This window comes from Ahaetulla prasina, chromosome 1, assembly GCF_028640845.1.
Source record: "Ahaetulla prasina isolate Xishuangbanna chromosome 1, ASM2864084v1, whole genome shotgun sequence".
In the NCBI taxonomy this organism is placed as follows: domain Eukaryota; kingdom Metazoa; phylum Chordata; class Lepidosauria; order Squamata; family Colubridae; genus Ahaetulla; species Ahaetulla prasina.
In genome coordinates, this window is record NC_080539.1 from 56,274,944 (window position 1) to 56,298,015 (window position 23,072).

Consider the following 23,072-nt stretch of genomic DNA (forward strand, 5'->3'; position numbering starts at 1 on the left):
AAGAGCAGCAAAAGGAGTTAGGGGCCTGAAGGGTAAAGTGTACGATGAATGGTTGCAGGAACTGGGAATGTCTAGTCTATGAAGAGAACTAGGGGTGATATGATAACAGTCTTCCAATATCTGAAGAGCTGTCACAGAGAGGAGGTGTCAACCTATTCTCCCAAGCACCTGAGAGCAAGAAGTAACCAGATGGAAGCTTAACAAGAAAGATCCAACCCATTATTAAGAAGTACCCTGTTAGTGACAACAATTACTCAATGGAACAGGTTGCCTCCAGAAGTTGCGAGTGCTCCATGACTGGAGGTTTTTAAAAAGAGATTTGTTATGTCCTGCACCGGCAGTGGCAGCCCCTAGTGGTGGAGATGGTTTCTTGTTCTGTTCTGATTGGCTCCCACTTTGACAGCCGGGTATAAAAGGGCTGTCAAAGCAGGCACGCTGTTCTTGTGTTGTTGCTGGTCTCTATGAGTTAAAAATAAACGTTATGTGTGAACATCTGTGGAGCCTCAATTATTACGGAACCCACAGAATATAATACTGGTGACGAGGACTGAGGAAAGTACGTGAGTTGCTGAGCTGCTGAGCGAACCAAAGTGTGAATTTCTCCTCAGAGCTATTCAGATCCCTGTCCTACAGAGCAAACCATGGCATTGCCTCAGAACTTTGTGCCTTTTAACCCAGTGACCAAATCGTGGGAGGCGTTTGTAGCCCGTTTTGAATGCTTTCTTATTGCCAATGAGTATACAAACCTATCTAGTGAAAGGAAGCGTGCTTATTTCCTGGGTTTCTGTGGGGCAGAAATGTTCGAGACAGCCATGACATTGATGGCCCCCCAGTCAATTCAGGCAGGGACTTAGGATGACTTCATGGCTAAATTAAAAAGACATTACGCCCCGACACCCTCCAGAATCGCCCAGCGGCAGCTGTTTTACCATAGGGATCAGGCTGAGGGGGAATCAATAAACCAGTATGTAGCCGCTTTATGGAAAGTGGCGCGCCATTGCGAATTTGTTATCTGGATGATTACCTTTTGGACCAGCTCGTCAGCGGTGTCCGGGATGAATGCCTCAAGCGGCGTCTCATCGCTAAGCAGGACCTCACATTTCAGATGGCATTAGATGAGGCATGTGCCTCAGAGCTGGCCACCCTCTCATTAGCTGATATGCCTCGAGGGCAGAGCCCGCAGATAGCAAAAGGAGCAACAATTCATTTCAGCGAAACTGATCCACTGTATGAGGAGGAGGAGGAGGAAGACGCTGTCCATCGCCTTAAAGAGGTTAAGAAACCAAATACTCATGCGGGAGATAGCCTCCCTCTGACTGGCTGTTTTGGGTGTGAGGGAAATCATATGCGAGCCGCCTGTAATTTCAAAGACGCAATTTGCCGCCGTTGCGGCAGACGGGGCCATATTGCCCGGGTTTGCCAATCGGTCCAGCCTGAGAGGGTTCCACAAAAGGGTCCGTCAGCCGGCCCTTCTCTTGGAAGACGACCTCACCTGAGATCCAGGACGCCGCAGGATGACTGCTATGCCATTTTCCGTGATGAGATGGGAGGAACAGGGATCAGGTGGCGATCTGAGGAACCGGTCCAGCAGAAAATCCGAATTTCCGTCCTGATCGAAGGGCGGCTATGCCTGATGGAAGTTGATACCGGATCTGCAACTTCCATTGTCTCCTGTAGCACGATAAAGCGTCTGGTGCCTACTATCGCTAAGAAGCGTCTGAAGCCTTGTGCGCTGTTATTAAAAGACTATCAGGGATGGCCAATTCCCATTGTGGGTAGTGGGAAATTCAGGGTACAATTCAAGAAATTTGTAGGCCGCCTATCACTGGTAGTTGTAGATGGCTCATTGCCTAGTCTTCTGGGGCTTAATTGGTTCGAAGCCCTGGGTTTGACTATTCAGGGTGTTAACTCGATTGAAGCTAGTCAGCTGGATACACTGGTCAGGGAATTTCCCACTGTGTTTGATGGCCAGTTGGGAAAATATACCGGAATGCCTATTTAACTTAGACCCTAGGATGGTGCCGCGCAGATTAAAACCGCGCCGGGTGCCATTTGCCCTGAAGCCTAGGGTGGATGCAGAATTGGACAAACTCATTGCCCAGGACGTTTTAGAACCAGTAGATTATGCCCAATGGGAGACCCCCATTGTGACTCCCATTAAGGCGGATGGTTCAAACCGCATCTGTGCGGACTATAGGGCAACCATTAATCGAGCATTACAAGCCCATGCATATCCAGTGCCAGTGGTGCAGCATCTGCTGCACTCCTTGGGGCAAGGATCCATCTTCGCGAGGCTTGACTTAGCACAGGCATACCAACAATTGGCTGTGGATGAGCCCACAGCGGCAGCACAGATGATTGTCACTCACCGAGGGGCGTTCAAGTGCCACCGCTTCCAATTTGGCGTCAGTGTGGCCCCGGGGTTGTTCCAATGCCTCATGGAACGCCTACTCCATGGAATACCCGGGGTAGTGCCGTATTTCGACGACGTGTTGGTTTCGGCAGCAAGCATTCCGGAACTGATGTCCAGACTACACCAGGTGCTGGCCTGCTTGTGGTTGAAGAGGGATTTGAGGGACGGCCGTTGCTGTTGTGGATGGTTGCTGAGTTGTGAAGGGGGGTGGAATTCCCCCTGGCTGCTGAGAAGGAAGTCCTTCCTGAGAAGGAAATGCTTCAGTTGACGAAGCAAAAATCGGCCTGGGGCCCCCAGGAAAGAAAGGTGCTGAACTGGCTGGTTGCCATTGGTATTGGATCCACCCTTTTCCAGGATAAAATGCCCAACCAGGAGGAATAGAAGCTGCTGGAGGCAGCGTAGGCCTCTGTTGGCGGGAAAAGTCAATTGGAGGGGAGAGTGGCGATTCCCCCCAAGTCCCTGGTGCTGCCTGAACTCCCTGCCGTCTGAAGGAGGGAAGGGAGGTCCTCCTGCGTTCATCGGAATGGCTTTGAGCTTCAGTAATTTCTCCCTCTCTGGTGGGAGGGAAGGTGAATTTAGGCTGAGCTAAAGGCTCTCAAGGTGGGTGAGCTGAGCTTATACGAGGCCTCACTTCCAAACGCTCAAAAGTTTCAGGGAGGTCTAATAGGGACTAGGATTTCAGGGGGTTTCTCAGGTCCCAATCCAGTGACTCTCCCGATTCTCCGGGTTTTACTGTCCTCCAGTGAGGTTGAGAAGAGGGAGGGGGCTCTCTATTCTGCCCCGGGGAAATGTTTTCTCCCGAACGACAGCTTGCCCATGAATCGGAGTCTTTGGGCCGTGCTCCAAGCTGACAAGCAGGCTCTACCACTTCAGGTTTTTGAGTCAAATCTTCCGATGGGAAGTAGGTGATTTCAGCTAAATCGTTAGATTCAAGTTTCTGTGCTCCCTCTACGCTTTCAGCTTGCTGCTCTTCCATCTTCGCTGGGTCTTTGCACCGCTGTGGAGGTTGCGGAGGCTGGGGCCCAGCACCCCCCTAACGGGCCCCCTCTGAGCGGAGGAGAGGGTACCGTTAGCAAAAGAAAGTTAGGAGTTTTGGAATAATGTCAAGGTTCCAGAAAACCTCTTCTGCATAAAAAAAACTCAGAAGCCATTGTTTTCCAGAGTTCTTTACTAGCATGAGGAAACTGGCACACGATGAGTGAAATTCCAAAACTGAATTTCCGGATTCTTTTCCCAGTTATACAAACCCCAAGAGTCCCACCCCCCTGACCCCTTTGATGGTCCCACGGTCCCACGTTCTCCCAGTTCATTCGAATATCTTCTTGCCACTCTTCCTGCAGATGTGAACACCATCCGACCTTGACCGCTTGAAGAATGTTACCATACCCGTCAGCCCCCCTTCCTCCCCTCAGGGGAAAAATGTGGCAGTGTCTGGAACCCTAAAGTCTAATATAGTTTCCAGGCCTGACAGCTAGTTAAGTTCAGGGATGTGGGGCTCAAAGTTAAGAAAAGCAAGTGTGTAGTTGCTGTGTCCCAGGTTGAATTCCTAGGGTTCCTAGTGGATAGGTCGGGTTTACACCCCACTATGGCCAAGACCAAGGCAATCCTTGATGCGCCGACACCCCGCAGCAAGTCAGAGTTACAGGCATTCCTGGGGCTCTTAAACTTTTACGCAATCTTTCTGCCACACAAGGCTTTGGTTGCAGAGCCTCTCCACCGCCTGTTGGATAGCAGGTCCCCTTGGGTTTGGAGTGTGAATGCTGCTGCTGCTTTCCAGGCTGTCAAGCAACTCTTGGTATCTAACGCAATTCTTACACAGTTCAACAAAAACCTGCTGCTTGTCCTCTCCTGCAATGCGTCTCAGTATGGGGTTGGCGCTGTGTTGAATCACCGGCTGCCCAATGGGTCGGAAGCCCCAATTGCATTCTTTTCTCGAACCTTGGCCGCCGCGGAACGCAACTACTCGCAGTTGGATAAAGAAGCATTGGCATTGGTCGCGGGGGTCAAGCGGTTCCATGACTATCTCTACGGTCGCCCGTTTGAACTTGTTACCGATCACAAGCCACTGTTGGGGCTTTTGGCCGGAGACAGACAGACTCCGCAAGTACTATCACCAAGAATGACCAGATGGACGGTGTTCCTGGCGGCTTATTCCTATTCCCTGGTCTATAGGCCTGGGAAACATTTGGGCCATGCTGACGTGCTGAGCCGTTGCCCATTGATGACCAAGGTGGAAGACCCGGCTCCAGCGTCCCATGTTTTTCTGATTGACGGTTCCTCCTTTCCCGTTACTGCTTGTGACATTGCTAGAATGTCTGGCTTGGACAGAGTCATCTCAAAAGTTCTCGATTGGGTTCTCCGTGGATGGCCCCAGGGTCCTGTCAGCCCTGAATTGCAGCCTTATAAGTGAAGGCAGCACGAGCTCTCTACCCAACAGGGTTGCCTCCTCTGGGGGCATAGGGTTGTAGTTCCGCCCCCCCTCCGACAGTCCATTCTAGGGACACTTCACGGGGTCACCCGGGCATTGTTAGGATGAAGGCCCTGGGTAGGAGCTACCTGTGGTGGCCAGGACTAGATAACGACATAGAGACCTGTGTGTCGGACTGTCACCGGTGTCAGGAGACAAGACCGCTGCCGCCTAAGTATCCCCCTAGAGAGTGGGAGGAGCCTAGGGGTCCTTGGTCCCGCATCTATAAAGATTTTGCGGGGCCATACCAGGGGCAAGTATTCTTAGTGGTCGTCGATGCTTTTTCGAAGTGGGTGGAAATCGCACTAATGCATTCCACCACTTCAGAAGCCGTCATTAGAACTTTGCGACGGTTGTTTGTAATCCATGGGTTGCCCGACCTTGTGGTCTCGGACAACGGGCCACAGCTAACGTCCGCCCAGTTTGAGTCATTCTTAGCGGGCCTAGGAATACGCCATGCTCTCATTTCCCCGTTTCATCCGGCCAGTAATGGCCGGGCAGAACGAGCAGTCCGGTCAGTGAAAGAGGCATTGGCCAGGTCGGACCCAGGGGGCTGGCAGGAGAGGTTGGATGAGTACCTCCTGGGGCAGCATTCCACGCCGTGCCCACTTACGAATAAGAGCCCAGCAGAGTTACTCATGGGCAGGCGTTTGAGGACCACACTTGATAGATTGCACCCCCAATACTCACCTAGTCAGCCATTGGATTCCATGGGGGCAAACAGGAAATTTGATTTGGGGGAGGCGGTGTATGCCCGGAATTACAGCGGCCACCCCCTATGGTTCCTAGGAAAGATCGTGGGAATCACCGGCCCGTGCTCATACAGGGTCGAGTTGGATGAGGGTAGAGAGTGGCGCAGACATTGTGACCAGCTCAGGGCCCGGCATCAGGTTGGGGACTGGCAGCTGCCAGAGTGGGGCACTCAGGAAGAGCCAGGAGGTAGCCCAACCCAATCATCCTGGGCATAGGAGCTAAGCTCCAAGGGAATAAGACGCCCAGCCCCTGTACCTGATAACCGAGAGGAAGCCCTGTCTGCTCTGCCGGTGGAGGGGCTAGGGGTCCCTGGGCCGGAGAAGTCCCCCACAGAAGAGGCTGAGTAGTTGGGCCAGCCAGTGACCATGGCTACAACGGAGCCACGAAGGTCCAGCCGAATCAAGCGGCGCCCAGCGTATCTCCAGGATTATGATTGCGCAAGCTAGGGGGAAAGAAGTGTTATGTCCTGCACCGGCAGTGGTGGCCCCTAGTGGTGGAGATGGTTTCTTGTTCTGTTCTGATTGGCTCCCGCTTTGACAGCCGGGTATAAAAGGGCTGTCAAAGCAGGCGCGCTGTTCTTTGTTGTTGCTGGTCTCTGTGAGTTAAAAATAAACGTTATGTGTGAACATCTGTGGAGCCTCAATTATTACGGAACCCACAGAATATAATAAGATTGGACAACCATCTGGCTAGAATGGTTGAGCAGGGAGTAGAAGACCTCCAAGATCCATTCCTATCCTGTTATTCTATGCTCTATGTAAGTAAGCAGAGTCTCAATACAAAGTCCTCTTTTTTGCACAGGTAGATCTTCCAAGCTGATGTATTTGAACTCAGAACAAACAAAATAAAATAGGTAATATAAAATAAAAAATAAGAAAATGGAGAACTATTCTATTCTTAGGAATACTCTCCAGACATTCAATAACTTATAATGGTAGCAGTTTACATACTGCTCTTCCTTTGTTTGGGGAGATTTTGTTTGTATTTCTTTTATCCTGGAAGAGTTATGTCAGATGCCATTGTGACATTAAGATAATAGAATTATATGCAAGAAATTTTCAATTTTCTCATGAACCTCATGAGAGACATTTGTAATTTTGGAATGTAACGGAGCAGTGATAGTAATCAGTGTTTTCAGGAATCAAAAAATTCTTAGTAGAAAAGTGAGAGAACTAAATTTTTGTTGTGTAGCTTAAGTGCTGCTTTGCATGTCTGTTACCAAGTAATCCTGAATTAATCTGTAAAATACCACATTTTCTAAAATTAATTATAAAAATAAACTTGTTTTATTGATTCATGTTTACAGTAGTTATAATCACCCTACATCATTATAAAGTTTTGGTGTAGGAGTATTGGATAAAGTTCTTACAATTATAATCAGTTTTCAAAATAACTGAATTTAGCTTTCTTCTAAATATAGATATTCTGTAGTTAAAATTCTTTAGTCCTTCAGTTAAAAGACCCGTACAAGTAATAATAAAAAATATTGCAGAAGAATTGTTTAGTTTCTTATAAAAAGTCTTCTTGTGGAGATTACTGCTACTAAGGTTTGCTCACCAGATTCATATTTGCATCTCTTTCTCATGAGGAGAAACTGGGGATTATTCTGTAATATCCATGAAATCCAGTCATTAAAATTCCAATGATTACTGTTAGCCTAATGTGAGACATTGTATCTATAATTACTTTCTGTCACAGTGTTGCTCTTGATACCAGTGAGTCTTACCAAATTCAAGAGTGTCTCTTGGATTTCCACATTCTACCTGTTGTTATAATGGACATCATTTATATCATTTTAACTGTTAGGTTACTGAATACTCCTTCCCTTGATGTTATTGTCTTTTGCAGAAGTATGGATATTTGCTTCTGCAGTCTCAAATGTTCTTTCTTATAAGGTAGTTTGAATCATCAAGGTATGAAGATAGTGACTCCGAGATCACATCCTTAATTTCATTATCCATTTCATCCTCAGTGTGGCAATTCTGCTTCTAAGATACTGATTTTGCTTCGAATAAAGCCTTGCCTAATGCCTTCTGCTTTATTAGATACGCTCAGAATAGGGTTAGAACTGTAGAGAGCATACGTTTAAATATGAGATTTAGTTCACGGGCTGCAAATTAAATAGCAATGTTGGAAGAGTCTGTTGCCAATGAGTAGAAACCATATAACCACTTAAATGCTGCAATTGCTTTAAAAATCCAGTGTGGTCCTAGGCTGTATCAGCAGAGGGATAGTATCAAGATCACATGAAGTGTTTGTACCACTTTATACTGCACTGATGAGATCACACTTGTAATATTGCATCCTGTTCTGGTCAGCACAATACAAAAAAGATACCGAGACTCTAGAGAATACAGAGAAGAGGAACAAAGATGATTAGATGACTAGAGGCTAAACTGTATGAATGGTTGTAGCAACTAGGTATGTCTAGTCTAACAAAGAGAAATATTAGGGGTGACATGGTATTAGTCTTCCAATATTTGAGGGTTTGTCACAGAGTAGAGGGGCTTGACCTATTCTCCAAAGCACCCGAGGGCAAGGCAAAAAATACCAGATGGAAGATTATCAAAGAGAGATTCAACCTAGAACTAAGAGAAATTTCCTGACAGTGAGAATAGTTAATCAGTGGAATGGATTGCTTCCAGATGTTGTGGGTGCGCCATGACTGGAGGCTTTTAAGAAGGGATTGGACAGTCATTTGTCCAGAATGGTCTAGAGCAGGCATCTCCAACCTTGGCAACTTTAAGTCTGGAGGACTTCAACTCCCAGAATTCCCCAGCCAGCTTTGCTGGGAGTTGAAGTCCTCCAGGCTTAAAGTTGCCAAGGTTGGAAACCCCTGATATAGAGTCTCCAGCTCGAGCAGAGGGCTTGGGCTAGAAGACCTCCAAGGTCATGTCCAACTGTGTTATTTTGTATATATTGGACTAGATGAAACAGTGGTCTTAAAAGTATTTTCTAGTTGTGTATGCAGTCATAAATGTACTTTATGTTTTGCATTAAATAAAATCAGATTAAAAATAGCTTTTAAAATGTGATCATGTTCTCCTAGATTAGCTCTAATATCTTTAGAACACTTCCTCCAAGTGAAAATCCTGACTTTGATCCAGAAGAGGATGAGCCTACATTAGAAGCTTCATGGCCTCATATACAGGTAACTTCTTCAAATTTGTTTGTTGATATTCATGCCAGCTTTATTAGGATTACAGATATTGTATGCAATTTCAAACAAAGTCATGTTTTCTATGTCTTGCTGCTGTATTAGTGGTCATCCAGATTTCTGAAATCCAGCTCAGGTAACCCTTTGTCATCTATAGTCAGTTCTTCAAATGCAGTATATACATTTTTATATGCTCATGAATCTGTTTTAAAACTATTCCATATGGTCACCTGATTTCTACCTTCCAGGATTCTGAAACGTTTTTTTTTCTGAATCTGAATATTTTTCATCTTTGATTTACATTTTACAATTTCATTCAGTCCTAAGTTCTAAAACTTATCGGTAAAGTTACTGGTTTTACTACTATCAAATTAAACCCTGGTTCTTCTTTATCCTTAATCTATAACTTGTTCCTGCCTCAGATGCTATTGATTATGTCCTCTGGCCTTAACTAGATTGAATTCTTTGACTTTTAACTTGAATTTAGGATTGGCGCAGCAACTATGAGACGAGGCAAACTCATCTCTGCATAATAAGGCTTAATAAATATTTTATTGGCTCTTTTAGATTTTTTAAGTGTAATTGCCTTGAGGGTTGGCAGGAAGTTTGTGGGATTTATATTGGGTGTTGATAATGGTAACCTTCTTTTGCTTCTTTTTGTTTCTCAACCTCAACTGGTTTAAGATATATGGACTTCAACCACAGATTTTGTTCCCCTTCCCAGCCAGCATGCTTTAAAGAAAACCTTTAAGAAACTTAATTGTCTGAAAACAACTGTAAACATTAAGCATAGAACTACTCCCAGTAATTAGTCTTTTTAGAACTCTTTATGAACTCTGTTCAAAGATACTGTAACTGGTTAGTGTTAAACCTGGTGCATTTATAATAAAAAATAAAATAAAATAAAATAGCACTAAAAAGGGAATCATTGGCTATGTCATGAATAGGGAGAGAATAAAAATGCAAAAGATCATATACGGTAGGAGAAAATATCATGGAAATCTCAGAGCACATCTGATTTCTTAACTATTTTCTGCACCAGACTTGAGAGTTTAAAGTTCCTGCAGCTTATATTAACTTAGATTATAGTAATGGAGTAGGAATATGGGGTTTTAAGATCCTGAACTGTTAATATGCTAGTTAATATGCAATATTGGCATGCTGAATTTTATTGAAATGGATTTCCATTATCTTCTAATGGGCTTTACTAATATATGTGAAATGTATTACATGTCAAAATGTTTTTACAACATTTATTTTATTCTTTCATAGCTGGTGTATGAATTTTTACTAAGGTTTTTAGAAAGTCCTGATTTCCAACCTAGCATTGCAAAACGACATATTGACCAGAAATTTGTACAGCAGGTAAATATTCATCTGAAATATATAGTTTTAGCTTAGATTACTTTTTTAAATATAAATGTTTCTTTTATGGATGGAAGATCCCTTTTATTTCGCAGAAATATTATTAGACAAGCATATTTATATACTATAGAAATGACATTTTTTGAAGATATTCCTTTTGAGTTGCAAAGCAGTTATGTATCTTCCTTTCCATACTGTTGAAAAGTATTGTATTTTTGGAGTATAAGACACACTTCCCCCCCACCAAAGAGGGTGGAAATGTTGGTGTGTCTAATACACTGAATACAGCCATTTTTTGGCCTCCCGAAGCCCTGCCCCGTTCGTCCCATTTTTGCAAAAAATGGGCCCGTTATTTGCAAAAACGGGCATTTTTGCCCCCTCCCAGCCCCCAGGAGCACTCTGCTGGCCTCCCAAACCCTCTGCACCTCCGTTTTTCACAAAAACGGGGTGCACAGAGGGTTTGGGAGGCCTGCAGAGTGCTCCTGGGGGCTGAGGATGGCAAAAACACTTGTTTTTGCAAAAAATGGGGCACCCAGAGGGTTTGGAAGGCCTGCACAGTGCTCCTGGGGACTGGGGAGGGCAAAAACAGGTTTTTTCTTACTTACCTCTTCAAAATCTTGGTGTGTCTTATACACCGGTGTGTCTTATTGTCTGAAAAATACAGTATATAGAATCATAGGGTTGGAAGGGAGCTTGGAGTCCAACCCCCTGCCCATACCACCCCACTCCCACAGTTGGAGAGCATGCACCTATTTCCCTTCTAACTACTGTTGAAGAATAAGTTCCAAACAGTGTAGCACAATTTGGGGTGTTTCAAAGGAGCACAGATGAAAAATATCATTGCCCCCATGAGTAGTTTCCTTCAAATCAGAGTTCAAGCCAGCATTTTTTATACTGTTAGAGGGAGAAATAGAACAGTAATCTGTAAGACATGTAAGTTTGCACTATTGAACTATTACTCTGAATTACATTGAAGTTGATTTTTAAAATTAGGGCAAAGATAACTGTATAGCAGCATTTGCATATCCTATGTAAACATTATTAATGTATGGAAATGCAATACTACATAAAAAATATAAGCTCTTTTCCTTATATTTAAGGTGAGGCAATATGCATTGCATTTGTTAGCAATAATTACTGTGCCACCACACAGAAGCTGTGGTTTGGTTAGTTTCAGTTCAGTATTTCCTTGTTATTGAATTTGTTTGCCTATGACCAGTAAGACTGTTTGTATTTCTATCTAAGCCCTTGCCAATGTTGACTTTTGAACGATTTATCCTATGATAAATGTCCCTGCCATACATTTGCAAAATGTTTTTTGTGGCATTGTATTATTGAAGCCACTCTGAGCTTACCTTAGGTTTATGTGGGAAGATGTGGAACAAATTTGTTTGAACTTATACCAATTAGTGCTTATTGAAGTAATAAACTATACTTTATTATTATTATTAGCTGTTGGAGCTTTTTGACAGTGAAGATCCACGAGAGCGTGACTTTCTAAAAACAGTACTTCATCGAATTTATGGCAAATTCCTTGGATTAAGAGCATTCATCAGGAAACAAATCAATAATATTTTTCTCAGGTATAATATATACCGTTTACAATCTTACTACCAACTTTTGCAGCTATTTAATTTGTACTTTAAAAAGTACAGAATTAATAATCTACAACTTATTCTTAATCTACTAATAACATATTTGAAGTTAAACTTCTGAAAGGCTTTGGGTAATTAGCTTGCCCTCAACCCTCCCACAGGACAAATTGGCGGTACTTGAGGGTTTTTTTTAGTTCTAAAGGTTGTAAATGATTCAGAAGGTTAAAGCATCCTTTTTATGCCCGGTTTCTGTGGGGCCTCTGGGTGGGGCTGTTTGAGGCCACTTGTGGGTTACCCCTTTCTGTTCTGGAGGTTTGTTGTGATCTACTTTGGATCTTACCTGTAATGTGAATATCTATTTTAAAGCAAATTTTTTACATCAAATGGAAGGTGCATTCTGCTAAGAGTTTTCAGGAAAAATAGTAACCCTCTCAACTGTCATGTGGAGATATTTAACTTATATTTCCTCTTCACTGTTTGGTGAAACATTAATTGCAGTTTTTTCAACAGGTTTATATATGAAACAGAACATTTCAATGGTGTTGCTGAGCTACTTGAGATACTGGGAAGGTAGGTTGATGTCTTCATCGCAGTTAGGAAGGACGAAGGTTTGCATCCATTGTTTTTTTTTTAACCAATGGTTACAGTTATCATCACCAACCCAATTGCTATTAGGCCTGCCAGGGAGATAAAGATGCTATAAATGGAATGAGCTCTTGGAGTTAATATACTCCTGGGGGGACCAAGAGCATTGCAAGAAGATTCCATGTGGAGATTGGTACTGGTTTTAGAAAATCAGGTGCTTGAGTAAATATGCTTCTACAAAACCTTAAAAAGAGGTGTACTGTGAAGTTCAGATGGCTTGCAGAGTTCCTACATGGGGACATGATCTACAAATAAGCAATTAAAGTATGTTAGGCAGTATGCAATATTATAGTATGTGTCTGCAATGCAGGTTGTTCTGGATTTAATAACTGTAATTTAGCCCACAATTATAGTTGTAAGTTGCGCCAGTTTTTAACAGGTCATCTCATGGTCATCCTGATTTTATGTCTTTTTTTGCAGCAGACATAAAACAAGCCCATTGTTTGCCATGGGTGATTGCTAGAAACTAGAAGTAAAGCCTGATTTCCTGTAAGAAACTAGTACATTGTGGACATGTGACCATGGAATGCTGCAAATGGATGTAAATGAGGGCAGGTTGCCGAGTGTCCAAAATGCAATCACATGATCCTGTGAAAAGGGGTGGATGCCAGAACATTTAATCTGGGTCATAGTAACTTTTGAGGGGTTGTTGTAATTTCAACCGTTTGCTAAGCAACTGGTCCTTAAACAAGGATTGCCTATAGGACAGATACTGCTAGTCTGATACCTTCCTTTCCCCTTTTATTTCAAACAGGATTTGATAGATTTGACCAGAAAAGAAGGGGAGGAAAGAAAAGGAAATGTTCTATGAGATCCATAAGCTGCATGTAATTAATTTTACATTTAATGGAACAATTACAATTTTTCTGCAGTTCCAAATGTGTATTTTTGATTTGTAAACTTTTTCATACAGTGAAAGTCTTAGAAATGACCTTAAGTTGCTGCAAATTGGAGTACTGAATCTGCTATGATTTAATTTCTATCCTACTTAAAGCACTTTTTTCTCAGTTGGTGGAATTTGCAGTTGGTGCTCATACAGGGGAGCCAAGCAGCCAAATTAGTGGCTACAAACAAGCAGCACCTAGGATTTGCTTATTTGTAGCCACTAATTTCAGTAACAAGATTCAAAAAGTAACTGGTCCTTACTACCCTATGGAAAATACAGCTGGCCTTGTTCAATGTATTTATAGGAATAGTGTTGTTTACAACCTTCAGAATAAAACGTAAACTTAATAATACACATTTATTATATGTATTGCTGTACTGTAATAAGTTTTCATGTTAAATTTGTTTTTCCCCTCAGTATTATCAATGGTTTTGCATTGCCACTGAAAGCTGAACATAAACAATTCCTTCTGAAGGTTCTTATTCCAATGCATACTGCAAAGGGATTAGCTTTATTTCACGCACAGGTATGTTGATCTGAGCAAATAAAATACTGCATGTTGAAACTCAAGTAATGTTGTAGTTATACTTATTTAATTGCACAAGTTGAGTCTTTTAGGGCCGGAGATCACTATTTAAAGATACATAACTGTAATATATTTCACACAGTGGAAAATCAGAATTTATTTGCACACTGCTGAAGTTTTCATGAACCAATATTGTAAAATAAATAAATGTTTTTCTTCAACTACTTGTACCTTTGAATTTATTATCTATTAGTGATTGTATGTTGTAATTTTAAAAATAGCTTACCTACAGGCATAGCTTGAAATCTGCTTTCCAAGGTGTTTGATAGAAGAATTAAACAGGGTACTAACCAATAACAGTAAATAGTAATTATCTGCATTCTAAGGATCATCTAATGATGCACTTGGGACAGTGTTCCTCTTTGTGCTTGACAACTGAGTTTGTGGCATTCATTGTGATCCTTTGCTACATGATGCTTATAAGAGCCTTTATTTTTCCAAACTAAAGATTTAAAACGTTACTTTAATATATAATGTATAAAACATTAAAGAGCTGTACTGTGAATTCAAACAATCATTTTTTTCTCTTCATCAAAGGGATTGTTATACCAGTCTTCAAAATAATAAAAAAAAAATTAGGGTTCATGTCCAAATATGCTTGGTATTCAGAGAAGATGGGACAGCCGTCAAATGTTTGTATAGTCTATAAGTTTCCAAAAGAGGCTCAGTGTAGACACAAAACCATACATATGAATGACAGATGATCATTTAAATAATACATTACAGAGAATCTTTTTTTTGAAAATTATGAGAATTTAATAATCCTGTAAAAACTATTAATTTTCAAAAACTTTTTTAAAGCTGGCGTACTGTGTTGTTCAGTTCTTGGAAAAAGACATGGCATTAACAGAGCCGGTAAGTATTATTTTTTTGTGTCTCTTTGAACTTTTGCAATATAGCTCAAACCTATTATTTGCTATATCTAGCAAATAATAATGCTTATCCAAACCTCTGCACCAATGTGGTTCAGCAACTAGAGTTTTCAGCAAGAAATCATAATTCATACTAACCTCTATAGAACATCCTGCTGTTATTTACAGTGAATCAATAGAATAAGAATGATGGATTTTTCCATACAGAAATTGATACAAGACACTTGCTTAGAGTATCCATGGCAAACCCTGACCAGAATCCTGGTATCTTCATTTGTTTGACTCTAGAAGTGCTTTGCTTCTAAAGCAAGTCATTGGCTTTCAACTACTTTTTATGAAGTGTGTTTTAACTCTAAAGGTATTTCTAAAACCAGCCTGTTTGTTCCTTGTGCTGTCATACTGAATTTATTTATCCAGAAATTTATAACTGCAGTAATTACCAGTATGCAGTTTGTTATATTAATACAACAGATATACAGTATATTCAAAATTTGAAATTGTTTAAATATATAATTGGACATCTATTTACCAGAAGTGGCCCCTTACTTTAGAATGCTGATAAAATAATATGTAATAAAAGGATAAGGGGAAAGGTTGAGTATTGTAAATAAATATTGTACCAGCAATTTTAGAACAAAGAGTATTCAAACACAGCCTTCTCCAAATGGTATCATCTATCATCAGTTTGAATCAGGAGAAAATAATGTAAAATGAAATTGAATTCTGTGGTTTATAATTCTGTGAACTGGTTGTACAAAGGTTGTGATCATACATAACAAAAGAGAAGATTGCAATTTTATAAACATATAAAACACCTGAGCATTTTAAATATATTATTATAAACTAGAATTGATTAATCATATGCCTGTTTATTAAAAAGTCCAGTTGTGTGCAGTGGTTTTTTCCAGGTAATTAAATGTTCATTAAAATTGCTTAGAAACTTTCAAACTGCCATTTACTTTTATTAAATCTTTTATTAAATATTTTTAGAACCCATGTCCCCTTTGCACAGTCCTACAGAGCAATGATAAGGCTGTGACACAAAACATGGCTGTGTTCTTTAGCAGTTGGAACATTGAAGGGATGCAGCCTTTTAAAGTGAAAATACTCTATAGTACTTAATAGCCTTTTCCCCATGAATTGTGTTTTCCACATAAAAGCCTAGTTAAGGAATGATTGAGAAATAGACTTAAATAGGAAAAGGGACAAGTGATAGAAATTCTAGAGCAGGGTGCCTAACCTTTTTGGCACCAGGGACCGGTTTCATAGAAGACAATTTTTCCACAAACTGAAGAGGGGGGGATGTTTTTGGTTTTGCTTACTTCCCTACTGCTAATGTCCAGCTGTGCGGTCCGGTTCCTAACAGCCAAAAGGGGACCCCTGTTGTAGAGAAAATGTAGGCATTTTATTTTTTAAAATGTTACATGCAGGTATTATGTCTCACTGAGCGCTAAACTGATGTGTTTGTCTGCATTTGTTGTATAAATCCAGTCAGTTATCCTTAAATTCAAGAAATCATTGTTAACCTATGATGGTTTAATGTAATGAGTGAATCCAATAATTCATTAATTTGTTACCTCTTGTTTAAAAATGTAAAATGAAAAAACTTACAATATAGTTGGAACAAACCCACCCCCATATATTCTCTGCCTCCCGAGTCCCAGCTAATCAGCAGGAAATGGGGATTTTGCAGTATCCTTCCCCCAGAGTGGGGTGGGAATGGAGATTTTACATTATCCTTCCCCTGCCTCACCCACCAAGCCATGCCATGCCCACCAAGCCACACAGAACCGGTAGTAAAAAGTTTTGAAACCCACCATCGGTATGCTCTAGTGAGTTTTTATTTTTGCAACCCAGGTTATCAGAGGATTGCTGAAATTTTGGCCAAAAATATGCAGCCAGAAAGAGGTAAGTTTGATTATTTTTCTAAAGCATTATACTAAAATCAATTTACAATAGCTCAGCAGGTTTATTCCAGCTGTAATATGGATAATGCATTTTCATCTTAAGAAAATTATCTTTGCACCCTAAGGAGAGCCTTAAACATGGCCCTTCTTTGGAAGAATCCTATGGGATTAGAGTTTTTACTTACCTGTCTGAGATAAAGCAGCATGACAGGTTATTATGCAGAATTCAGAGAAGGGTATTCTTTTTGTACCTCCTCCAAATGCAACTTCCCAGGCTGATACACTTCAAAGTGTGCTTTTCAGGGGAGTTTGCTGAGTTTTCATTCCTTTTCTAGTATGCTGCCTATTTATGGACCTTGAGAAAGGAGAAAAAAAAAACAGATCTGAGTCTTGCATGCAAATTTCAGACTGGGAGGAAATGTGCCCTGCATATTCTTAAGAAATAAGTATTACATTGTGTTAAATTGGAAATTATGAAATGTTATCTTTTAAGAATTGAATGACTATTGAAATCCTACTGTAGAAAGATACTTATGTATTTGTACCTTTTCATATTATATAGTAGTTCATAGTACAGTTTTATGTGTAATAACGCATAGAATATATAAATACGGTTCACATTTTGTTTTACATTATTATAAACACTCATGTTGTTGAGTATAGACTTTATGAATTATATATTATTTTAAATATAGTTGCTGCAAAATATTTGTGCTTACAACTGTTCAGCTCTGAATCACAATCTGAGTATCTGTGTAAAGCTGTATTTATCCATATAAAATCCTAGGAGTTTTTAATTTAGGTAATTTTAAAACCATTTACTAGAGCAGCTCAATAGGTGGTTTGAAGAATACTAGATCTGTAGCTTTACTGATATTTAAAATTTGAGGAATTTGTTGATAATCTAGGTTGTTTCAGTAATTTATATCAAATTAAGGATATTTAATTTATGTTTTAAAAAATCATGGGCAAATAGAATTAGTGTAGATTGCAGAAAATCCTAGATTAAAAAAAGGATTTAATTGTTTTTCTGTATGCTAATGATGTTATTATACAAACCTTTCTTGCCTAAATATTTTTTTCTTTGTAACAGGTTATGTTTTTAGGTGAAATTGAAGAAATTCTGGATGTAATAGAACCGACACAGTTCAAAAAAATACAAGAGCCTCTTTTTAAACAGATAGCAAAGTGTGTGTCAAGTTCACATTTTCAGGTATAACTTGAGATTTTCAATAATTAAAAATTGGATACTAGCCAATCTCATTGTCCTGATATTTTAAATGTGTATTTCAGATTGCAGAAAGGGCTCTGTACTTTTGGAATAATGAATACATTCTTGGTCTGATTGAAGAGAACATTGATACAATTTTGCCAATTATGTTTGGCAATTTATATAAGATCTCCAAAGAACACTGGAATCCGTATGTACTTCTTACTGTTTAATCTTTTAAAATGTTTTAATGTATTGCGGATTAGTTTCCGATTTAAATCCTTTTGGCTTGTAGGGCACAAACACCATGTTAAAAGAATGCACTTGTGTATTTGACAATGCATGAGAATTGCGTTGTCTGCACAGAACTGCAAGTGCTGAATCATTAATACTGCTACTTGAAAGATGTGTTTTGAAATGATTTATTATATACATTGTCATAAAATAATACAATTGGAAGTGACTTCAATTCATCTGGTGCAACACTCTGCTCAGTACAGGATCCATTAGAGCATTTCTGATAGATGACCATCCAATCTGTATTTGACAACCTCCAGTGAAGAAAATGTCTCTTTATGAGACAATCTATTCCACTGATTGATAGTTCTTATGATAGGAAATTCCTTCTCATATCTCTCATCTGAATCTACTTCCTTATAGTTTTGCCCTACAGTTCTGGTAGTTCCCCACAAGGCAAAAGAGAAGAGATATCATCTAATGACATATTTCTCCTCAATCTGCTTTTACACAGGCTAAATCTATCTGTTCTTTTAACCATTCCTCATAGGATTTCTTTTCCAGCCCATATTATCTTGGTACCATCCTTTGACTTTCTTTCAGTTTATGGATTTCCTTTTTGGAGTTCAGTGTCCAAGCCAGGATAGTGTTGTGAGTGGGATCTCATCAAGACCAAATAGAGTGGGACAATTACTCGATCCTATATTCCTATGTTAAATGCATCAAATTATTAACTATTGCTTAATTTGTGATCTGCTTGAACACCCAGATCCTTTTCATGTTACTTCTGCAAAACAGATCTCCCCCACTGTTTTGTTTGTTTGTTTTATTTTTCTTCTTAATTACAGGAGAAAAATTTGTTTGGACTACTGTTTAAAACTCTGTAGATTTTTTTAAATCTTCTCCTTCTCTTTTGAAGTTTTAGCTAGCCCTAGTTTTTATGCCATCTGCAGATTTGGTAGTCATCCCCTCAACTCCACCCAGTCACTTGGTTGGACAGTTGGACAGCCATAAAAATTGAATTAATAAAAAATAAACTCTTTCCAGCTCAGTAATAAAAATGTTGGTCCAAGACAGATTTGTGGCACTCCATATTGTGCTTCTGTCCAGGTTGATAAGGGGACATTTATTCAGCCAATTATAAATCCATGCAACAGTGATATTATCTAGCCCATATTTTACAGTTTTATTGAGGATTTCATGAGAGGCCTTGTCAAACGCTTTGCTGGGGTTAAAGTACAACTTTTCAGCCAAAATGTAATAAAAATGTTACTTACAGAGTATAGTCAAAACTATGAGAGCAACCAACTACCGTGTTTCCCCGAAATTAAGACCCTGTCTTATATTTTTTTTGATCCCTGAAATAAGCACTTGGCTTTATTTCCATGCGCTCAAAAGCCCGATTGGGCTTATTATCAGGGGATGTCTTATTTTGGGGGAAACAGTGTACTTAAAACATTTTAAAAGCTCAATATAGTATGTAGGGTTATGTAAACAGGTTTCAAATCATTGACTTGGGACTCTTCTCCATCCCTAAACTCTTATCCACAATATTTGATGGCAGATGTTTTTTTCTGAGAATGGATATCAGTAAATTCATTCTCAGAGTTAAAAATCTGATGCCAGGGAAGCCTTCTTAGGAAGGCATTCTATAATCAAAATAATGTTATGTGAAAATTAATGAAATATTTGAGTTTCATTAACTTGACTTATAAAGGAACTGACATGTTAATGGAAACTCATTCTCAAGGAAATCACTTTACTGGTCAGATAATCTTATCTCTTGATTTTTCATTAATTGCCAAGAAAATTTAATTGAAATAATAAATATAGGAGACCCTTATGAATATATTTTTGCATTTTGTACTTTGTGTTAGACTTCGGCAGTGCCCTTTGCACGTGTACTTGATTTTGACTTATATTAGATTGTAATTTTGCTGCTATTTATTATGATAATCACTTCACATTGTTGTTTTGAGTTTGAGTGAAGACAAACAAGTCTAATGTCCATGCTTTGAGTTTGCAAACCCCATCATTTCAAAAACTAAGTATAATTGTTTCTTTTATGTGAAATGGTGACAAAACTAAAGCAGAACCTAGATAATCAGACTAGATCAGGGGTAGTCAACCTTTTTACACCTACCTCCCACTTTTGTATCTGTTAGTAGTAAAATTTTCTAACCGCCCACTGGTCCCACAGTAACATGTTTCATCGCCATGTTTCATCGTCTGCGCATGCCTCATGCGCATCGTGGATTGGGTTTGGGGGGGTGCCGGCTACCAGCTCTGCTTGTCTGTTACAGCTGGGTGGTGTGGGGGGAAATGGGCGAGCTATTCTGGGACGAGGCTCTTTTGTTTGCGGTCGCACTATAGCGCCATTTAGTTTCATTTACGTAACGTGAACTAAACTTATGCATGGGCGATACAAATAGTATATTTTCAGAAATTTAAATTGTCACAGGGAATTTTACGAAAACCTAATAAAAATGTTTTTAAATAATGCTATGAAAATTTTTTAAAAAGACAATTAAATTAAAAAAAAGGAAAGTGCTTCAGTATCGGACAAAACCCCTACCGCCCACCATGAAAGCTGGAACGCCCACTAGTGGGCAGTAGGGACCAGGTTGACTACCACTGGACTAGATGATAGAATACATCTTTTAACAATATTTTTGCAACTTACCCTGTTCTAGGACCATTGTAGCATTAGTATATAATGTGCTGAAAACACTGATGGAGATGAATGGGAAACTGTTTGATGAACTCACAAGCACTTACAAAGCAGAAAGACAAAGGTATACTTTTCCAATCTGTTTACAAACATATGCCTGAAACAGTCTTCCAGCTTAATGTTGTTTGAACATTAGAATAAAAAAAAATAGTTCTGCAAATGAATGATCTCTTCCTACTATTCACGTTAACAGTGTTTATCCATTTCTTCTAAATAAATGCATCTCTTCCTTAACCCCATTTCTCCTAAGGGGCCTTGCTTAGGATACTTAGCCTTGTCTTGTACTTAGCACCTCTTCCTGCTATGCATCTGGTCGTTTCCTTTTCACTTTTGCTTTTGCAAGGAATTCTGCTTACGAGATTTTCTGATTAAGGGCTGTTGTAGTTTTTCTCTTTCCATGTATCAAGGTACAAATTCATTCTTTTTTACTAACCCACTGATTATTGTAAATCCGCCTAGCTTTTGCTCTAGGCGCATCTTACCAACTAGTATGTTGAGACATCAGCCTGCACATCCATACAAGACGCTTTTATCAGCAGAAGCTTTCGGACATCTCCAGCTGCTATTAGTGGGGTAATTAGCAGGCACCTGGGACACAACTTTTCCTATGCTTTCATGCTTTGGGATTTTTTTTTCTGTTGAGATTTTGTTGCTCTGTATGGCAATGTGCTTCTGTTAGTTTGTTTTTACATATGTACAGGTGGGCTTCTGTTGACTGTATGGAAGGAAATGTTGATAAAGAAGTAGCCCAAATAGTAATACAGAGCTAATCTATTCAGGATGGTTCTTTTCTGTACTGTAGCTCCACTTCAAATTGTTCTGAGAAGCTGTAGTCATCTAGTTTAATAGTGCCATTTATTTTCTCCTCTATCCATTACCAAATTCCTTATTAATTAAAGGACAAAAGACAAATTAAGGGTTGTGCTAATAGAACTATAATTTACTAGGTCCCTACCAATCAGACTTCACTTCCAGGAAGAAATGAAATACATTCTCCTGGAGCTGTTTCCCTGCTAGGGAAGCCTGGAGCACTACGAAATGTAGATGCTAGAGGAGTGTTTCTGAACCTCAGCAACTTTTAATGTGTGTGTATTTTAACTGCCAGAATTCCTCAGCCAGCCACAGAGGATGGCCTGATATAGGTTGTCAATCTGACCAGCTGTGGTCACGAGAAACTTTGGTTAAAACTGATATCTTAAATTAAGGGTTTTCAATGTATTCAGAGTATCTTTTTAAAAAACTTTATGCTTTACTTCCTATTGGGGAAAAAAATCAGTGTGGCTAGCGTAGAGTCTTACAATGCTATGGATTAAAGGTAAAAATATGCTGCGGAATGAATAGGAGACATGCATGTAGTCTTGTCTGTAATTCCTGAAGCACCTCCTGTTCCTGGAATCATCGTATAGCTGGATATTCCTGAGAAGAGATACAGCTCCAGGTAGAACTTACTGACTGACTTTGAATGGAGTGACCATTCAAAGTTATGACAGTACTAGGAAAAATTTTTTTGTAACCATTTAGTTACTTTTAAAGGGTTTCTTTCTCGGTTGTGTGTTTGCCATTACAGTCAATTGTCCTGACATTGCCCCTTTTTCACCTCTGAATGCTATTGGAGAGGAAGGGGATTGCAAGAGGAGAAGCAGGCACACAAAGGAGAATCGACATTGAATAGAATGTACTAATGACAGTTGTTTGCCCAGCACATTTGCAGCTCAGTCCCTGGTGTGCTAGGCAAATAGCCAGTGCCACCAAATTCTTTCCAATGTATATTCCCCATTTTGTGCCAGCCAACTCTTATAATCGTGTCCTCTCCAAGGAATGTAAATGCAAAATTCCCTTCTTGCTAATTATCCCAGCACCACATGAGCATTCTAAAGGGTGGAGAAGTAAGGAAAAAAATAATATTGCAAGCACAGTTGCTTTTCAGTTAGTAACTAAGATACTGGTCACAGCTGTGATCACTAAACAAGTACTACTTGTATTTAAAGGAGTTGCAAAAAGGTTATGTTTGCTCACCCCTGACACACTGAATGTTGTTCTTGAGCACGGGTGTCAGACTTGCAGCATCATGTTGCTGTCACATGACGTATCACATTTTCCCCCTTTGCGGAGCTGGGGTGGCCTTGGCCTGTGCATGAAACTTCTGGCCCACAGGCCGCCAGTTTCACACTCCTGTTTTTGAGCATCTATAGATAAACTTTTCAACTCTTGACTTTTTTGAGTAAAATATCAGAAAAATCCTACTGGA

The 23,072-nt window shown here is 40.0% G+C and overlaps 1 protein-coding gene across 2 annotated transcripts in view; it reads left to right on the top strand.

Moving 5' to 3' along the window:
* Positions 1–23,072, top strand: part of PPP2R5A (protein phosphatase 2 regulatory subunit B'alpha) — a 49,573-nt gene that overhangs the window by 21,634 nt on the left and 4,867 nt on the right. For both annotated transcript variants that reach the window (XM_058165345.1, XM_058165344.1), the window contains exons 3-12: positions 8,683–8,784; positions 10,063–10,155; positions 11,608–11,738; positions 12,261–12,320; positions 13,699–13,807; positions 14,669–14,722; positions 16,597–16,647; positions 17,740–17,859; positions 17,940–18,067; positions 20,787–20,888. In XM_058165345.1, the coding sequence (XP_058021328.1) occupies positions 8,683–8,784; positions 10,063–10,155; positions 11,608–11,738; positions 12,261–12,320; positions 13,699–13,807; positions 14,669–14,722; positions 16,597–16,647; positions 17,740–17,859; positions 17,940–18,067; positions 20,787–20,888 (950 nt within the window). The remainder of the gene's footprint in view (positions 1–8,682; positions 8,785–10,062; positions 10,156–11,607; positions 11,739–12,260; positions 12,321–13,698; positions 13,808–14,668; positions 14,723–16,596; positions 16,648–17,739; positions 17,860–17,939; positions 18,068–20,786; positions 20,889–23,072) is intronic.